The 17,050-nt window shown below is 45.5% G+C and overlaps 1 protein-coding gene across 2 annotated transcripts in view; it reads left to right on the plus strand.

Annotated features, from left to right (window-relative positions):
- Nucleotides 1-17,050, plus strand: part of ATXN10 (ataxin 10) — a 140,777-nt gene that overhangs the window by 112,143 nt on the left and 11,584 nt on the right. Inside the window, exons 10-11 of one of the 2 annotated variants that reach the window (XM_070453501.1) lie at nucleotides 4,645-4,729; nucleotides 5,504-5,540. In XM_070453501.1, the coding sequence (XP_070309602.1) occupies nucleotides 4,645-4,729; nucleotides 5,504-5,540 (122 nt within the window). The remainder of the gene's footprint in view (nucleotides 1-4,644; nucleotides 4,730-5,503; nucleotides 5,541-17,050) is intronic. The other variant, XM_070453500.1, reaches the window with a different exon arrangement.

Genomic DNA, 17,050 nt, shown 5'->3' on the forward strand with positions numbered 1-17,050 from the left:
ATTTCCAGACAGACAAAAGTTGAGCAGATTTATTGTCGGTAGAACTGTGCCATGAAAAATGTTGATGGATGTTGTACCAGGTGAAGGAAGATGGTTACTGTGTGGGCAAGAATAAAATAATTCTATCTTCACTTTTTAATTTTTTAAAAATACAATTGGGTCTTTGAAGCAATCTTAATAGTAATGTATTTGGGGTTTTATAATGTATGTACAAATAAAATGTATGAGAGCTGTTGCCCAAATGTCAAGTGGAATATATAGTTGTAAGATTCTTACACTGTATGTGAAATAGTGTAATATTATATGTAAACAGACTATTACAAGTTAAGATCCATATTCTAAACCTAGAAAAACCACTTTAAAAAAAGGAGAGTTAGTGAATAAGCTAGTAGTAGAGTGGAAAAGATGGGATATTTAAAAGCACTCAGCCTAAGGGAAGTCAGGATAAGAGAAAAAGAGGGGAGGGGAATAAAGTACATTTAGGATAAAAAGAAAACAAATGTCAGAATGATACACTCAGACACAGCTATGTTGATAAGTACATTAAAAGTAAATGGCTTATATTAAAATTAAGAGAGAGGGTGTTAGATTGAATTTTTTTTAAAAGCTAGACTCAGAATTAAATGATAGCTACAAGAAATAATTTTGAATGTAAAGATGAAGATAGGTTTAAAATGAAAGAATGAAAATGGCATACCAGGCAAACTTTTTTAAAAAGGTGGGGTGGCTATATTAACATCAGACAAAATAGACTTGAGATGTACAGAGGAATATTTAATAATGATTAAAGGATCAGCTCACCAAGAAGAAGACATAAAAGCATGAACATATATTGCTAAGATGGAGAAGGCAATGGCAACCCACTCCAGTCCTCTTGCCTGGAAACTCCCATGGACGGAGGAGCCTGGTAGACTGCAGTCCATGGGGTCGCTAAGTGTTGGACACGACTGAGCGACTTCACTTTCACTTTTCACTTTTCATGTATTGAAGAAGGAAATGGGAACCCACTCCAGTGTTCTTGCCTGGAGAATCCCAGGGACAGCAGAGCCTGGCGGGCTGCCGTCCATGGGGTCGCACAGAGTCGGACACGACTGAAGCGACTTAGCAGCAGCAGCATATTGCTAAGAGAACTTTGACAAGTACATTAAGCAAAAACTGACAGAACTGAAAGGAGAAATAGATCTGTAAGGTTTGTAAATTCTAGAACAAGGTGAAAGAAACTCAGTAATATAAACACTTGAATACATTAACATGTGAATGGATAAATAAATGGTATATTCTTAATCAAAAATAAAATTAAACTGATACATGAGTAATACAAAGACTTGAGCACATAAATAAATGGTATATTCATAATCAGAAACAAAAATAAACTGATACATGTAACAACATGGACAAATCTTAAAACCATTGAAAAAGACGCCTCTTCATATAGTCTTCTTCCTGTGCTGGTATGGAACAGACCAGATCGGCCTGTCGACAGGAGCAGAGTGGTTACTAAAGCAGCGGTTGCTCCGGGGCTCCTGGGGTGAAGGAAAGACCCTCCGTCCTGATTGGCCAGTGGTTACACAGGTGCAGTCACAGGCTGCTGTGTGTAAGTTGCATCTCCTCCAAGTCTGCTTCTGAAGTAAAGAAAACAGCACTGGGGTGAGCGTGTGAAGGACAGGGTGTTGTGTTTTAGGAGTTTCTTTGAGGGCTCACCGCAGATCTCGGACTTTGTTTGCCTTGGTGGGTGCTCTTGGTCTTGGCGGGGAGCAGGAGCCCACGACTCACTGGGTGTCGGAGTCACCCAAAGAGTTGGCTCAGGACACTGATGACCAGGCTCTGCTCCCAGAGAGCCTGCTCACCATGTCCTGGGCTTGGGGCCACGGCACTGGTTGTTTCTGAAACCTCCCCCAAGTGATTCTAGCGCAGAGTAAAGGCTGTGAACCACTCCCCTGGGCTTCTGGTCTGAGTCCGGGAGAAAGATTGTCTGCAAAGTGCAGGTGCTGTGCTTTCTTGTTGCTTCCTGAGTAACACCTCTGACTGTTCCTCTGGCAGTGGGAACAGGGCAGAGCTCAGTCATGAAATGCCCAGTCAGGAAGCCGCACGGGACACCATGGAAATAAATGCAGCACAGAGCTAGATTAACAGCACTGTACTTTTGTGAGACGTAGAATTGATTGTGTGAGGCAAAAACCAGCAGAGGCCATGGATGGAAATTAGTAACCAGAGGTGTACCCGGTGTGTGAGGCAGTCAAGGAGGGTGTGGGACTAACTCAGAGCCCAGCAAACGTCCTGTGATTGTGGAGACAGATCTTTATGTTTTCAGGCCTTGCTGAACAACTGCCTGTGCCTGTTGAGGGACGACTATGCCCAGCCCTCTTCGAGTGTGGGTGCTAAAGGAATCCTCTGGAATCAGAACCAAGTAAAGATGACATTACAGGCAGCTGCTGTCTCCTTTGTCCTTGCTGGATGCTGTACTATTTGTTTATTCTTGTAATCCTTACTCTAACCCTCTTGTTACACCCAAGAAACTCTAGACTGAAGTTCAGAACCCTCCACAGGTTACATGGCTGGAGGGCTGAGCTGGAATTCTCCCGTAGGTCTGTCTGCCTCCAGAAGTAACCGCCGACCTCTGAGTCCTGGGGATGGCAGCTGGTCTTGCCCATGGGCAGGTACACCCACATCTCATACAGATGGTCCAGTGATGGTGAACCCTGTGTCTGCCTCCTTCTGCCTCAGGCTTTGAGCCTTCTTGGTTGGCAGTCACCTCTGCTTCATCTGTCGATCAAAGCCCTGTCTGAGCGTTGCCACACCCACGTTGGCTGTGTGCTGGCTTCGGCAGGAGGACTCTGCTCACCTGTGCATGTGTGCGTCTATCCTGCAGCCCAGTGCCACAAACGCACTTTGATCAAGTGTCGGTTATATTGATTCACTGGGCATTTAAATAGGAGATTCAGTCCTGCATTGGCATCGTGCTCTTGTCTTTCTTCAGGTTGTTTTGACTTTGCTATTTCCATTCAGTGTGACAGCAGACAATAATGGAGCCTCTGGTTTTTTTTTTTTTTTTTGTCAACCTAATACATTTTTCCCCAAAGAAGCTTAGATACTACTTGAGTTGGGCCTGCCCACTTTGCAGTGCATTCTCTGAGATTAGTGTTGGCCATGGTGGGAGAGAACAGTTAGCAGTCAATGAGCCGTCCTGCTGTCTGCACTTGATTTCCAGAGGCTAAATGTTTGCTTGTTTAAGCCAGACTTGCCGTCTTGTCGAGATGTGTTTTGTCGTGAAGCGTTGACTGAGCTTGGCTCCCTGGTAGGAACTGTTACTACAACTTGTGACTCAGCATGGGTCTAGAATCAGTTCCCAACACGTTAGCTAAAGCAACAACTTCCCTGTTTTATGGCGTGTGAACAGAATAAAACGTGTTCGTTTCCTAATTGTTTCCCCGCCCCTGACGCGAGCTGCTCGCTCAGCAGGGGCTGGAGCCTGTAAGCATGAGCGTGGTGATGGCACGCTGCATCAGTGTCTCCTGGAGGTGTCAGGCCCGTGAGTCCTGTTCTCAGTGACCGTCACCCGTGTCACTCTCCAGTGTGTCGTCACGTGTCACAGTGTCACTGCCATCCTTTGTCTCGAATAGGTCGCTTATGTTATAAACATCTGATGAATTTCTATAAAAGGTTATCTCTTATCATTTCATAACGGAGCGGTATGAATGAGAAATATTTACCTAGGAATGCATACCCCAAGTTCAGGCATGGCTCTGGTATAACCATGATTTCCAAGAACGCTTTAATTCTCCCTTACAGTCTGCTTTGAAATGTCGGTTTTTAGCATGTGATTTTATTTCCCCTTCCGTCGGGGTCGTGCCACTAAGCGTTCACTCAGGCAGTGTCCAAGGGAGCCAGTTCCTGTCGCCTCCCCAGCTGCCCATGTCGTCAGAGGCGCCTTTTCCGCTGTGGCAGCTGAGGGATGATGTCATAATATGCATGAATCTTATTAGAAGCAAAGTTGAGCAGACTTTGATATCTCTGCAGTCTACTCACCTTTCTTGCGTCTGTGCCATTTATGTTCATGTATTTCGTCCAGTTTTCTGTTGGATTCTTGGTCTTTTCTCAACTTCTAAAAAATCTGTACATATTAAAATATTAACCCCTCTCCTGTGGTATCTTTCAAATAATTATTAGAGCTTTCACTTGCCTTTTTAAAAAAATATAGTTAAATTTTAAAAACTTATCTCTGTTGCTTCTGGATTTGGAACCATAGAACTGCTTCCGACTTAGAAAAAGAATTTACTTACTAGTAAACTGAGATTCATTTGGAGTTTACGCTGGTGAATAATATTGGGAAGAGATCCACTTTATATTTTTTTTAAAGTATATTAAAATGTAGTTGATTTGCAATGTTGTGTTCAATTGTATTTTTTTAAATATGTCTGCCTAGTTGCCCAACTTTTCGTAGGAAGGATGAAAAGAAAGTGTCATTTTTTGTTTGCATGTCTCTTTTTAAACATTTCCGGACTGATAGAGGCATTTTGGGTAGTTGCACTAACCGTATCATTACAGGAATGAGTCAGGAGATAGAAAAGGAGCCGCGGACCTCCTGTAGCCCCCACACCCCCAGGCTGTCCGAGTGTGTGAATTTGCCTTTTCTTTTCTTTGTAGGTGAATGAGCTGGATGGCATCCCCCTGATCCTCGACAGCTGTGGCCTCGACGACAGCAACCCCTGTATCCTTGACGTGCCCCCCAGTGAGTTCACGCCCGGGGCCTCCTCCTGTCGCCCCTTCACAAGGGAGTTGGCTGGCTTTCTTACTGGCTCTGTCCCTCAGAACTGAACCACCTGGCCAGATCGGGGGCCGAGCCGCGCTCCTGCAGCCTGCGCAGCGCAGTAAACGCAGCTTCTCGGGGAGCGGTGTTCTCCAGAATGCCTAAGCTCCAGCTGAAAGCTTCCCTCTGGGCCCTGTGTTCACTGCGTGTCACTGACGTCACCTTTCCAAACCACGCGTTCCACGGAGTGACTGGAGAAGTGCGCATCTCTGCTGTCGAGGTTCGGCACCCAGTCCTCTGGAGGAGCCATTCTAGCGGGTAGCTTGGAGACCTCCGAGAGCTCAGAAGTGGGGAGCAGCATCCCAGTGGCCCGGGTTCCGGTTCTTGTTGGGTGCTGCCCTGCGGCCCTCAGTTACTGACGTCAGGGGCTCTGGCTCTTGCCCCTCCTTGGCCTGAACGCCCTTCTGGAGGGTGTTGTGCAGGAACTTGCCCAGTCCCACCTCTCCACCTAGGTCTCCCCTGTGGGAAATGGATCTAGTGCAGTGATGAAGAGCCTGTGTAGGTTTGAGCGAGAATCTGCTTCACTTCAAGACCTTCCAGTCCCTTGCCTGGCTGTTGCATGGCCTTGTGCTTATTGCTGGCGGGGAGGGGGAGGGTTAATAAGGCCATCGCCAGGATTTTGAGATTATGACCCTGTGGGAGGCCAAGGAGGAGGATAATTTCATGTTTAAAATGCTCACTATTGGTTTCTGTCAGGAAGAGAAAAGGAGCTGATGAAAATCATGTGTTGCAAGTAAGTAGATTGAGAGATGCTTATTATTTGTGCTAAAGATACTGTCATTTGTCTGATTAACAATGGACGAAAATTTCGTATTTTAAAGAGCATGATAGCTTGTAAGCTCAGTCAGAGAAAGACAAGTAAACAGCCTCTGAAGAGTTTTCTTCAAGGTAAAACAGTCAGTTCACTGCCTTGCATTATGATCAGGCACTACAGGCTGTGCTCCTTAGACAGGTTTGAAATTTTTTAGCCCCAAAAAGGGAGAGGAGAAAAGAAAGCTTTCACAGGAAAGCAGTAAAAGGACATTCAGGTGTAACTGCAGGTGTTGGGTTTCCGGATGAAAAAGATGATTTATTATTGCAAACAAAAATTCACACAGTTTCACTTTTATATTCCATGAATTGGCCTTCTAGTGAAGAACGGTTTTTTATTACTAATCTTTGGCCTTTAGCAAAGACTGAAAAATTAAAAGGCTGTTACACACAGCCCATGACAGCTCTGCAGATACGCTGCATGTGGTTCATGCTTACTAAGTCTTTTATGTTGGCGTCTCCTTGCCAAATATTCATTCATTCCTTTCAGGAAACATTGAGTCCTTACTATGTGTTTACATACGTTACCTTATTTAGTCTTGACAACACTGTGAAGCAGGTCCTATTACCATCATCTTCCCAATCTGTAGTTGAGAAAATAAGGACTTTAGTGACTTGTCCTAAAGGTCAGACTCAGAGATTAAGCTTGGCCTGTGCCTGATTTCTCAGCCACTTTTCTAAACTGCCTCCTGTGAGTCAATGGGAGGGTCAGAACACATACAGAGAAAGCACAGTAAGATACTAATGTAGTGGAGAAATGACTCAGAATTATACACTGAAAAATTTTATATGGACAGTCTATGTGGATAACTGGTTTTTTAAATGGTTATTAATGAAGCATTGCAAGATTCAGGAATCTTCTCTAAATTGTCAAGAAAGGTGAAATGTTAGATGTTTAGTATTATGTATGTTTAGTAACTGTTTGGACTTTTGTTTTATAAAGGCCTGCTAGATTTTAAAGACATGTAAGATACGCTTAAGATACAAGATACATACCAAAATTATGAGACCTAAGGGACAGTGATGGTCAGAAATGAAAACGCATCATAGCCTAGGAATGCAGATTTTTTAAGGATTCAATTTTTAGATACGAGCCATAAGTTAAAACCTGGCTTTCCTAGTATTCAGAGCAGACAGGGCCATATACAGATCACAGAGTGAATCTACCCAACGCTTCTCCACGCTCTTCTCTGCTCCTGTTGGCAGGGAAGTTTCCCCAAGTATTATTTCATTACCCTCACCTTGCCTCCTTACCTCTCCTTCCCTTTCCCACCCTCCTTTCTCATGTTTTTTTCTCTCCTATATGTTTTTACTCATCAAAATACTAAATCTTGTTGGCTTTTTTAATGCCAGAGGTGTCGGTGGGAGAGGGAAATCTCTGGCCCACCCTGCAGCACATTGCTGTTGACTCTCTTAGCTGTTGCTCTTAGCTAAGTGATGTGCTTTGCTGCCGTTCCTTGATCTGTCATATCTTGAGGTTAGTCGTTTCCTTTGTCCTGACACTAGGATTTAGCTTTTGTTACCACCCCCTCTCCTCCCTTCCTTGTGCTTCCACTGTAGTTAAGAGCCCATTTGCTCTATCGTCTGCATTTCTGATTAGGTTGAACATCTTCTAAAATGTTTGCCATTTGGAGTGTGTGTGTGTGTGTGTGTGTGTGTGTGTGTGTAAAATGTGCTTGATCAAAACCTTTTGCCCATTTTTTCATTGGGTTGTCTTTTCATAATTTGTTTGCAATAGGTTTTTATATATTCTCAGTAGAAGTCCTTTGTCAGCTACATGTGTTGCTAGTATTTCCTTTCCCCTATTCTATTACTTATCTTGTCATTCTCTTTATAGTTTTATTAACAAAATTTCTTAACTTTTAGTCAAGTTTACCACTGTTTCTTTATGATTAGTTTATTTGGATGTGTATCCTGTTAAATATTTTCATACACTTAGGTCATAATGATAATCTACATTATCTTCTGAATACTTTGTATTTTTATCTTTTATATTTAGGTCTGTAATTCAGTTGGAATTGATTTTTGTGCATGGTGTAAGTAAAGGTCTGTTTCTGTATTTTTCTGTCAGAGCACAGAATTGTCCCAGCCCAGTTATTGAAAAAAAAACACACATTGGCTACTGTAGCGCCATGTGTATCATATATGTGGATGTGGACTCTCCTTTCTTTTCCATTGATCTCTGTGTCTGTCTGTACCAGTACTATAGTCTTAAGTACTATCACTTTCTACAGTTTTAAGATACTGTAGGTCAATTGATTGAGTCCTTGATTAAGTTGAGTCCTTCCAACTTGTTTCTTCTTTTTTAGAGTATTATGGCTATGTTTGGTCATTTGTATTTGCCCATAAAAGTTTTAAAAGCAGCTAGACAGAGTCTGCACATTTCGTGCTTGTGTGTTTATGTGCACACACATTTACACACATGTACACGCATAAAACCAACACAAAGAAAATAATTTAAAATCTCTACTCATTCAAATTGCATTGGTGAGAATCAGTTTAATGAGAATTGACATCTAAACAATACTGAGTCTTCTAACCCATGATCATGGTATATTTGCCCATTTATTTAAGATTATTATGGGGTTTTTTGACCCATGCATTATTCAGAAATGCATTTCTTAAATTCTGAACAAATAGGAATTATTTGGGGGGGGGTTCATTTCTAACATAAATATTTTATGATCAGAGCACATGCTTGATGCTCTTTGTCCTAAATAGTGTATTGAGACTTGCTTTATGACCCACTATATGGTCAGTTTCTGCAGCTGTTCTATGTGTGCTTGAAAAGTCACATCTGTTTTCTAGTAGTAGAGTACAGTATTTTTAGGCCAGTTTTGTAAATTTTTTACATTTTTAGTGGTGCTTTTGTCTATTTTGGTTTATCAGTTACAGAGATGTTTTAAAAATCAGCCTATGACTATAGATTTCTCTAAATTTTTCCTCTTAAGTTATATAGCATTTTTCTTTATATATTTTGAGACAGTATTATTAAAATATTTATCAAGTCTTGAAAAATGTCCCCATTGTCATTGTAAAGTGACCTTCTGTATCTCTAAAAATGCTTTTTGCCTAACATGAATATAGCTACTTTACCTCACTTTTGGTTGATATTTACATGGTAAAACCATTACAGTCTTTTTATATCGGAGATGTTTGTTGTAAAGAGCACAGTTGACTTTTTCTTAGTCTAGTTTCTTTGCCTTTTAGCTATTGCATTTAGTCCATTCATATTTAATGTAATTATCTGTTTATATTTAAGCCACTCTGATTTACTTTCTATTTTATTTTTCTCTTGCTTCTTTTGAATTGTTTTATATAATTAAGCATTTGTCTTTTTCTAGTTTAAATTTTTTAATATTTTTTTCTATTCTGTTCATAGTTCCCTGGGAAATTATAACCTGCATCCTTGATTAAGGAAAATATAATGTTTTTCAGATCTTTACCCCTCTTCCAGATAATACAGGACTGCTTAGCATCTCCTCCCTTATATGCTACTGTTATATATTTTCATTCTATTTTTACAACCCTATAAAATATTATCATAGTTCCATAAAATCAGTTTTCATTCAGATGCCTTCACATACTTACTCCTGTCCTGCCTTTCACCCCTTCTTACAGCTTTGTCTGTCTACCTGGGGTCATTTTCCTTCTGCCTGAAGTCTTTCTTTTAGAATTTCCTTTAAAATGGGTTCATGGGTGAGGGACTGTTTGGCTTGTTAGAAAATGAGTGCCTGATTCCAGCATTTGGGGTAGCTGTGGGATCTCAGTGTTTCAGCACAGCGGTCCCCAACCTTCTTGGCACCAGGGACTGGTTTCTTGGAAGACAGTTTTTTTCCAGACTGGGATGGAGGGTAGGGTGGAGATGGTTCAGGCTCTCACGTGAGTGATGGTGGGTTCAGGTGATAATGCCTTTGGACTCTGCCTGCCCGCCTCCATCTCTCATAAGTTCAGTTCAGTCGCTCAGTCGTGTCCGACTCTTTGCGACCCCATGGACTGCAGCACGCCGGGCTTCCCTGTCTTTTATCATCTCCCGGAGCTTGCTCAAACTCATGTCCATTGAGTCAGTGATGCCATCCAACCACCTCATCTGTTGTCCCCTTCTCCTCCGGCCTTGAATCTTTCCCAGTATCAGCGTCTTTTCTTTTCCATCTCTCATAAACTTGGCCCTGTTTACAGAACCTCCAAGCCTGTCCACCATACTTAGAATATGTCCATAGGTTCCAGCATGTCTTGACAGGTCCTGCATGTTCTGGCCCCACCTGCCTCTTCATTTAGATCCAGACTGGTTTCCTCCTTTAGCATTCCCCAGACATACTTCCTTTTTTGTTCCTTGAATCTGTGATTTCTCACCTCAAGGAAGTCGTTATCTTCCTCCCTTGGCTGAACTCTCTCCCCTGGCTCAGCCTCCTCTTCTCTTCCTCAGGGAAGCCTTCCCGGAGCCTCGTCAGCCCGTCCTGGGACCTGCTCTATTCCTTCAGCTTGTCTCAGGGTGTAATTGAGTATTTGTGCATTTGCATCTTAATTACCCTCTAGATGAAGGTCCGTAAGGGCGTGGACCATTTTTTTTTTTTTTTCTGTTTTTTATCTCAGTGTAATATGCCACTGACAGGCACATACTAAATGTCCAATAAATATTTTTAGATGGGTACATGACTAAGGCGGTGAACAAATGAATGAAAAAGCAGCAGCTTGATGAAGTATGTGTGTGTTTATTTGACAGGTCGAGAGGATGGTTCTAAGCAGAGGAGAAGTTTCTCCCATGGATTTGATGATTCTTTTGTGAATTGAATAAGCTTGGTTTGGCAGCAGTATTATTTCAGCTTTGTTTGGTGATTCAGCCCCTTCTAATAACTCCACCAGTGAAGCTTTCATTGAACTTTAATTTCAGTATTTTGTGTTAAAGAAAGCAATATATATTGCATATGCCTAGACCCTGCCTGGAGAATCCCAGGGATGGGGGAGCCTGGTGGCTGCCGTCTATGGGGTCGCACAGAGTCGGACACGACTGAAGCGACTTAGCAGCAGCAGCAGCAGCAGACTAGGAATCAGAGCTGAGCGTAAACATCAGTTAATAAAAACAGCTCCGTTCTCTGATTGCTTTGGGTCGGCGGGCTGTGTTGTGTGCGCACACATCGTCCTTGGGTTGGGGGTGAGGGCTCGTGTTACCTTAGGGTAGGCATCCTTGTTCCCTGTGGGAAGTCAGCAGTTTTGACCCCCTGGAAGACTTCCTTTTTCTCCGCCACCCGTGGGAATTAGGAATTTCTAGGTGGCATATCCAAGCAAACTGGACTGTCAGCTCCCTCAGGCTAGGAACGGGGCTGGAAGCCTGTCTGCCCCATTTTCTGGAGGTGTCTTCTAGTGATGGACTGGGATTTCTAGTTCCAGGGAAAAGACAACATCCTAAAGGGTTGCTCACCCTGAAGGAAGGCCCTCGGCGGCTGTGTTGCATCAGGACACAGCCCAGCTGTTCGTCCGCCGCTCCCTTGCGGGGACCCACAGTAATGACACAGTAGCAGATGCCATTGGAAAATTCCAGCCCTGCCACCACAGAGTCAATTTCTTATTTGTCAGTTTATTGTGGCAAGTGGGATTTTTTGTTGTTGTTGTTTCCAAATAGAAACAGCTGAACTTTATTTGAAATGTTTTTCTTTGATTCTTTTTTTGATCTGTGTTTTGATCAGTTGTCCTTGATGTGGGTTTTATATATATATATATATATATATATATATACATATAGTTTTTATTGGAGGAGGTGGGGACAAGGATAGGATGAGCGTCTAAACTAGGTTGGGGTTCTTTCTGTTCTTTTCTCTCTTTTCCTTCCTTCTCTTTTTTTCTTTCTTTTTTTATTGAAAAGCCTCATTTGTAAGTGTTACTTGTGCCCAGAAATGTAACTTTATAGGAAGAATAACCAAACAGTTTCCCCACCCATCTCATGTCAAGGAGGGATGGATAGCGTAGCGGCACGAGCATCATCTCTGGGGCTACACAGACACAGGTTCTGCCACTTACCAACCTCTGAACACGTCACTTCACCTATATTACGAGTTTTAGCTTATTTATCTAAAATGGGACCGACCCCCACAGGGTTATGGTGAAAGTAAAATGTGCTGTGTGCAAAGTGCCCAGCCTATATAGTTTCTCAACAAACAGATGTTGTCATACAGATATCCTATTACAGCTGTTACTGCTTAGGAGAAAGGTAAATTTTCATCTCTGAGCACATTGTAGGTCAGTGGTAGAACTTAAATAATAGTAATAATATAAAACAGAAAAGAGAGTCCCGAAACGTACTCTCACATACACAACAACGACCTCCTTGGTCTTTTTCCATAAATGATGCTAGACCAATTTAAATCCATTACGGGGAAGAAAAACCTGCCACCTGTACGTCACCCTGTTCACCCACACTGATTGAAGATAACTCATAAACCTTCGTGTGGAAGGCAAAACATAAGAGCTTCTAGAAGGAATCATAAGAAAGTATGGTTCCTGTCTTGAAATAGGCAAAGGTTTCTTAAACAACACATCAAAATTTTAACTGGGAAAACACTAACTTTGAAAAGTATTTGCATTGTAAACGTATATCTGACAAAGGATTCATCCCCATGCTAATTAAGGACTGATGTGAAAACAACAAAAGATAATTCAGGTTCTGAGAATGAACAAAAGACCCACGGCATCTCACAGAAGAGGAAACCTGGATGGCCAGTAATTGTACAGAAAGAGCTTAGCATCCTCATCAGGGAATGCATGTTTAACCCACAGTTAGGAACCCACCAGAAGGGCTGATGAGATGACAGGACCAATGGATGGCAAAGGTGTGGGGCATCCTGAACTGTGATGAATTGATTTGGGAGGTGTCAATTGAAAAAATCCCTTTGGAAAACTTTGGCAGTGTCTGCTAACTCTAGGCGTCCACCTACCCTGTGAGCCAGCAATTGCACCCCTAGATGCACCCCCGGGAGAAGTATGTACATGTGTCTGTCATAAGACGTGTGCAGGAGTGTTCCTAGTCACAGTGTTTGTAATAGCTCCAAAGTGGAACAATCCCACATAGTCAGCAGTCACAGAAGAGTGTGGACATTCATCCACAGAGCGGTGTACAGCAGTAAGGAAGGAGCTGCCCTGTGTGACCCGGGGGGGCCTCACTGACATGGCGTAGAGCTGGAGAAGCAGGTCCACAGTGAGCTGCCCTGTGTGACATGGGGGGGCCTCACTGACATGGCGTAGAGCTGGAGAAGCAGGTCCACAGTGAGCTGCCCTGTGTAACATGGGGGGGCCTCACTGACATGGCGTAGAGCTGGAGAAGCAGGTCCACAGTGAGCTGCCCTGTGTGACCCGGGGGGGCCTCACTGACATGGCGTAGAGCTGGAGAAGCAGGTCCACAGTGAGCTGCCCTGTGTAACATGGGGGGGCCTCACTGACATGGCGTAGAGCTGGAGAAGCAGGTCCACAGTGAGCTGCGCTATGTGACCCGGGGGGGGCCTCACTGACATGGCGTAGAGCTGGAGAAGCAGGTCCACAGTGAGCTGCCCTGTGTGACACAGGGGGGCCTCACTGACATGGCGTAGAGCTGGAGAAGCAGGTCCACAGTGAGCTGCCCTGTGTAACATGGGGGGGCCTCACTGACATGGCGTAGAGCTGGAGAAGCAGGTCCACAGTGAGCTGCGCTATGTGACCCGGGGGGGGCCTCACTGACGTGGCGTAGAGCTGGAGAAGCAGGTCCACAGTGAGCTGCGCTGTGTGACCCGGGGGGGCCTCACTGACATGGCGTAGAGCTGGAGAAGCAGATCCACAGTGAGCACACACTCTGTGACTCGATGCACAGAAAGCTTAACAACAGGCAGAATCAGTCTGTGACAGCAGCAGTCAGGATGGTGCTTACCTTGATGGGGAGGAGGGTGGGCACCGGCGGGAGTGGCACCCAGGGGCCTTGCAGGGGCCATCTGGGTGGGCTCCTGTGATGTGCACCCGTGGGAAAACCAGTTGGGGTGTTCACGAGGAGGTGTGCCTTCTGTTGCTTCTCACGCTGACGTTTAAAACTCACTGCGTGGTTTCTGGGCACCCAACCTTCTGCTGTATATATACACCCTTTAACCTACATTACCTTGCACGGCGGTTTCTTTCCTCTTTTTAAACAGGCCTCTTTGTTAAGCACTGTCATTTCACAGGTGGGAAGAGTGGTGCTCATGGAGTTGGTTCCCCGAGCACAGCTGGCTCTGCCAGCTCCTGGGCAGTGGGGCTGCGGGGCCAGCCCCGCGCTGTGTGTGCCCTGTTCCTTGTTCACGCATCCAGACTTCTGTGCGGGTGCTGCCTGCCCCCCTTCACAGCGCTTCTCAGGTGGACGCCCGGGGGGCACGGGGGTGTGCAGCTGTGTCGGCACCAGTCGTGTCACATGTCTAGCACACGGTTCCCTCCCCCGCTCCGCTCTGGCCCCAGTAGTGATCCAGGTGGATGCCAAAGCCCTGAGGTGGTGGCCACCCTGGAAAACGGGTACCTCTCCGCCGGCCCAGCCCTTCCTCCTCTGAGACTTGAGCACGCGTGCCCTTCTGGAGTTCTCCCACCACCCCCCAGCTGAGCCCGAGCGCCTCGTCTCTCTGTGCATCACTTGTGTTCCTCTACCCCTCTGTGAGCGTAGCACAGACTCCTGGATGTGTAACCTTTCCCTCCAGAAAAGTCTGTCCTGGGCGGGATCTGTGTGATACTGCACACTCCGCGTTGGACCCTGCAGACCCCAGGGGTGTCAACGCAGTGTGTCCCAGAGCATATTTCTGTCTGCAGTATCTTAAATACCTATTATATGAGAGAAGTCTTCTAAGTAATACATATACGTGTCAGACCTGTGGTAAGCAGGCATCTGTTGCAGGACTCCCTGGAATCTGTGCAATTCTCGTGTGCGTTTTGGAAATTCTGGGCCACAGTGCCACATCTTGGGGAATGCAGGAATTTTAATGGAAACTTGGGAACATGCTCCATTCAGTCCTTCTCTTTACAAGTAGTCTGGCTTGTGTCTGGGCCTGCCAAGCTGCTGCCAGAGGGAGGCGTTGGAGGAAACACCTCAAACATTTCAGGCTGGCACCGCTGGCTAGCCTTGCTGTTGTTTATAAAGGCATCAGCGAGTTCCCACACCAGGGAAGTGCTTGTGCTGTGTTCACTGCATGCCTGCTCTTCCTGTCTGCCTCTGCCCATCCTGACACTCACATGGCAGGAAGTCTTCCTGCTGAAATAGGTCTTCCATCTTCCGGAGGGGAACGATGCCTGGTGTTAATTTCTGTCCCCAGCAGCTGGTGGTCGTTCAGTGATCTTTCGCTCATTTGTTGAGCTGACATTAATTAAAACTAGGAAACCTCTTACTGCTGTTTGGCTTTAAAGAGATAAACGTTGGGCTTGGCTTCCCAGTTATATGATGTAGGTTTTTTAAAACCTCTCATTGATGCTCTTACCCCTCACCTAGTGTGATTGAAGGTGTGCGAACCAAGTCTTTGTCCTCGTCCAGAGCAAACAAGCATGGACACGGTTTGGTGGGCGCACGGAGGCCTCCCTGGGCCCCTGTGTGCAGCGCGTAGACATGGGGCTCAGGATGGGGAGTGCTCTGCCGCCGTGCTGCACCCCGCGTCCCTCAGGCTCCACAGATGCAGGTCAGACACGTTCAGAGTGAGAGGGCAGTAGCCCTACCCGTTTGATGCAGCTTCTACAGTATCCTAGCAACTGTTGGATGCAGCTTCCACAGTATCTTAGCAGCTGGTTCCCCAGCACTCGAAGCCAGAAGTTGGAGGCGTGGGATGTCCTGTCATGAATGAGACGCTCACAAAAGTGGACTCTGTTTCCTTGTTCAGGTGTGTTGGCAGATGGTCCAGCTGTTTTAAAATGAGACTGAAATGCTTCCAGTTATACTCTTTCGGATTGTGTCTACTTTTGGTTGTGCGGATCTTGTTTTCTTACATCGTGAAGATCACAGCGGCTTGAAATGAAAACTCATCACCACACTGAAACACCCGCGTGTGGAGTCTGTGAGCGGCACATGTCTCCTGTGCACACAGAGGCCAGAGTGCGTGGTCTGCCCTCTGACCTCGGGCCTGGCCACCCGTGGGTCTTGCTCAGCCTGCCTCACTCGGCCGTGTCCTCTCCTCTCGGAGGTCAGAGCGCATCAGTCCTGCTCTGGCCTGTTTACTTGCACGAAAAGCAAGATTGCTTGAGGTTTACTGTCACGTCACTTAGGAAACGGGAGTCTGTCCCTTCCCGAGGTGAAGTGCTTGGCGTGAATTGCGTGGCCTGCGAGTGACCACATGCCCCTTGTTCCCACTCCGCCTGGGTTGGTGAGAAAGTGGAAGCTGCTCGAGTTCCTATCAGTCACTTGACCCACCTGGCTTGGAGATGTCACTGTTTTCTTAATTTGACTTCTCAGTGGTTACTGTTAATGTTTTAAGTGCCACCATGTACAGTTCATTCCAAACCAGAAACAAAACTTTATGCGAACATTTATTGCCATTAGTTTTTGTCCTTAAAGTTCTGCTCCTTTGGGTGGTTGATTTAACAGACACCGTTTAAAGTTTAAATTTTATTTTCACTAGACGGTCCCCACACTGCCATACCCAGCGTCAGGCAGCCCTTCCTGACTCTACTTCGGCACCGTGGCTCCCTTCCTGGCTGTCTTCCCGGGGTCTCCTTCTGTCTACACTGGCCATTCTCCCAGTTAGAGTTAAAACTTATTTATTTGAGAGAAGTCTGCCAGAATCCCAGTTCAAATGAGGCCCCTTTTTATTATTTCGTTTATCCTGTCATTTCACATTGTAGCTGTTACAGCAGTTAGTAGTGTTTATTTCTCTCCACTGAACATTCTCCGAAGTTCAGGAAGACTGCGGCATCAGGTCTTCACCTCGTGGACACTTAGCTGAAGCTGAGTTTACAGGTAAACATACGCATGCCCACCTCTCTGCATTGCCTCCCTCCATGGTGATTGCCCTGACTCTCCGTCCCTTAGTTGGAGATTGGCACGGGGAGAATGAAGACCTGAGAAATGGTGTTGTGTTTAATAAGATCCTCTTGTGGCTTCTGATGCTGGTTGAGAAACACTGACTTGTGAGAGGCCGTGAATGGGCGACCCTTCCTCGGGTGGAGTGGTGGCAACTGGAGAACTAACCGCTGTTGATAACTGAGCAGATGGGATTTCATCGACCTGAGTGATCTGGCCTTTTCTAGCCCCCCAGGCTCCTCTGTCCATGGGATTCTCCAGGCACGAATACTGCAGTGGGTTGCCATGTCCTCCTCCAGGGGATTTTCTGACCCAGGGATGGAAGCTGCATCTGCTTTCTCTGACAGGCGGGTTCCTCACTGCTGTGCCACCTGGGGAGCCACCTCGCCCGGTCCTAGAGCTTAGGCTGGCAGTGCTGGAGTCTGAGCTTAGGTCCTTCCTCGGCCACACTCACT

Source organism: Odocoileus virginianus, chromosome 23, assembly GCF_023699985.2.
Source record: "Odocoileus virginianus isolate 20LAN1187 ecotype Illinois chromosome 23, Ovbor_1.2, whole genome shotgun sequence".
NCBI lineage: Eukaryota > Metazoa > Chordata > Mammalia > Artiodactyla > Cervidae > Odocoileus > Odocoileus virginianus.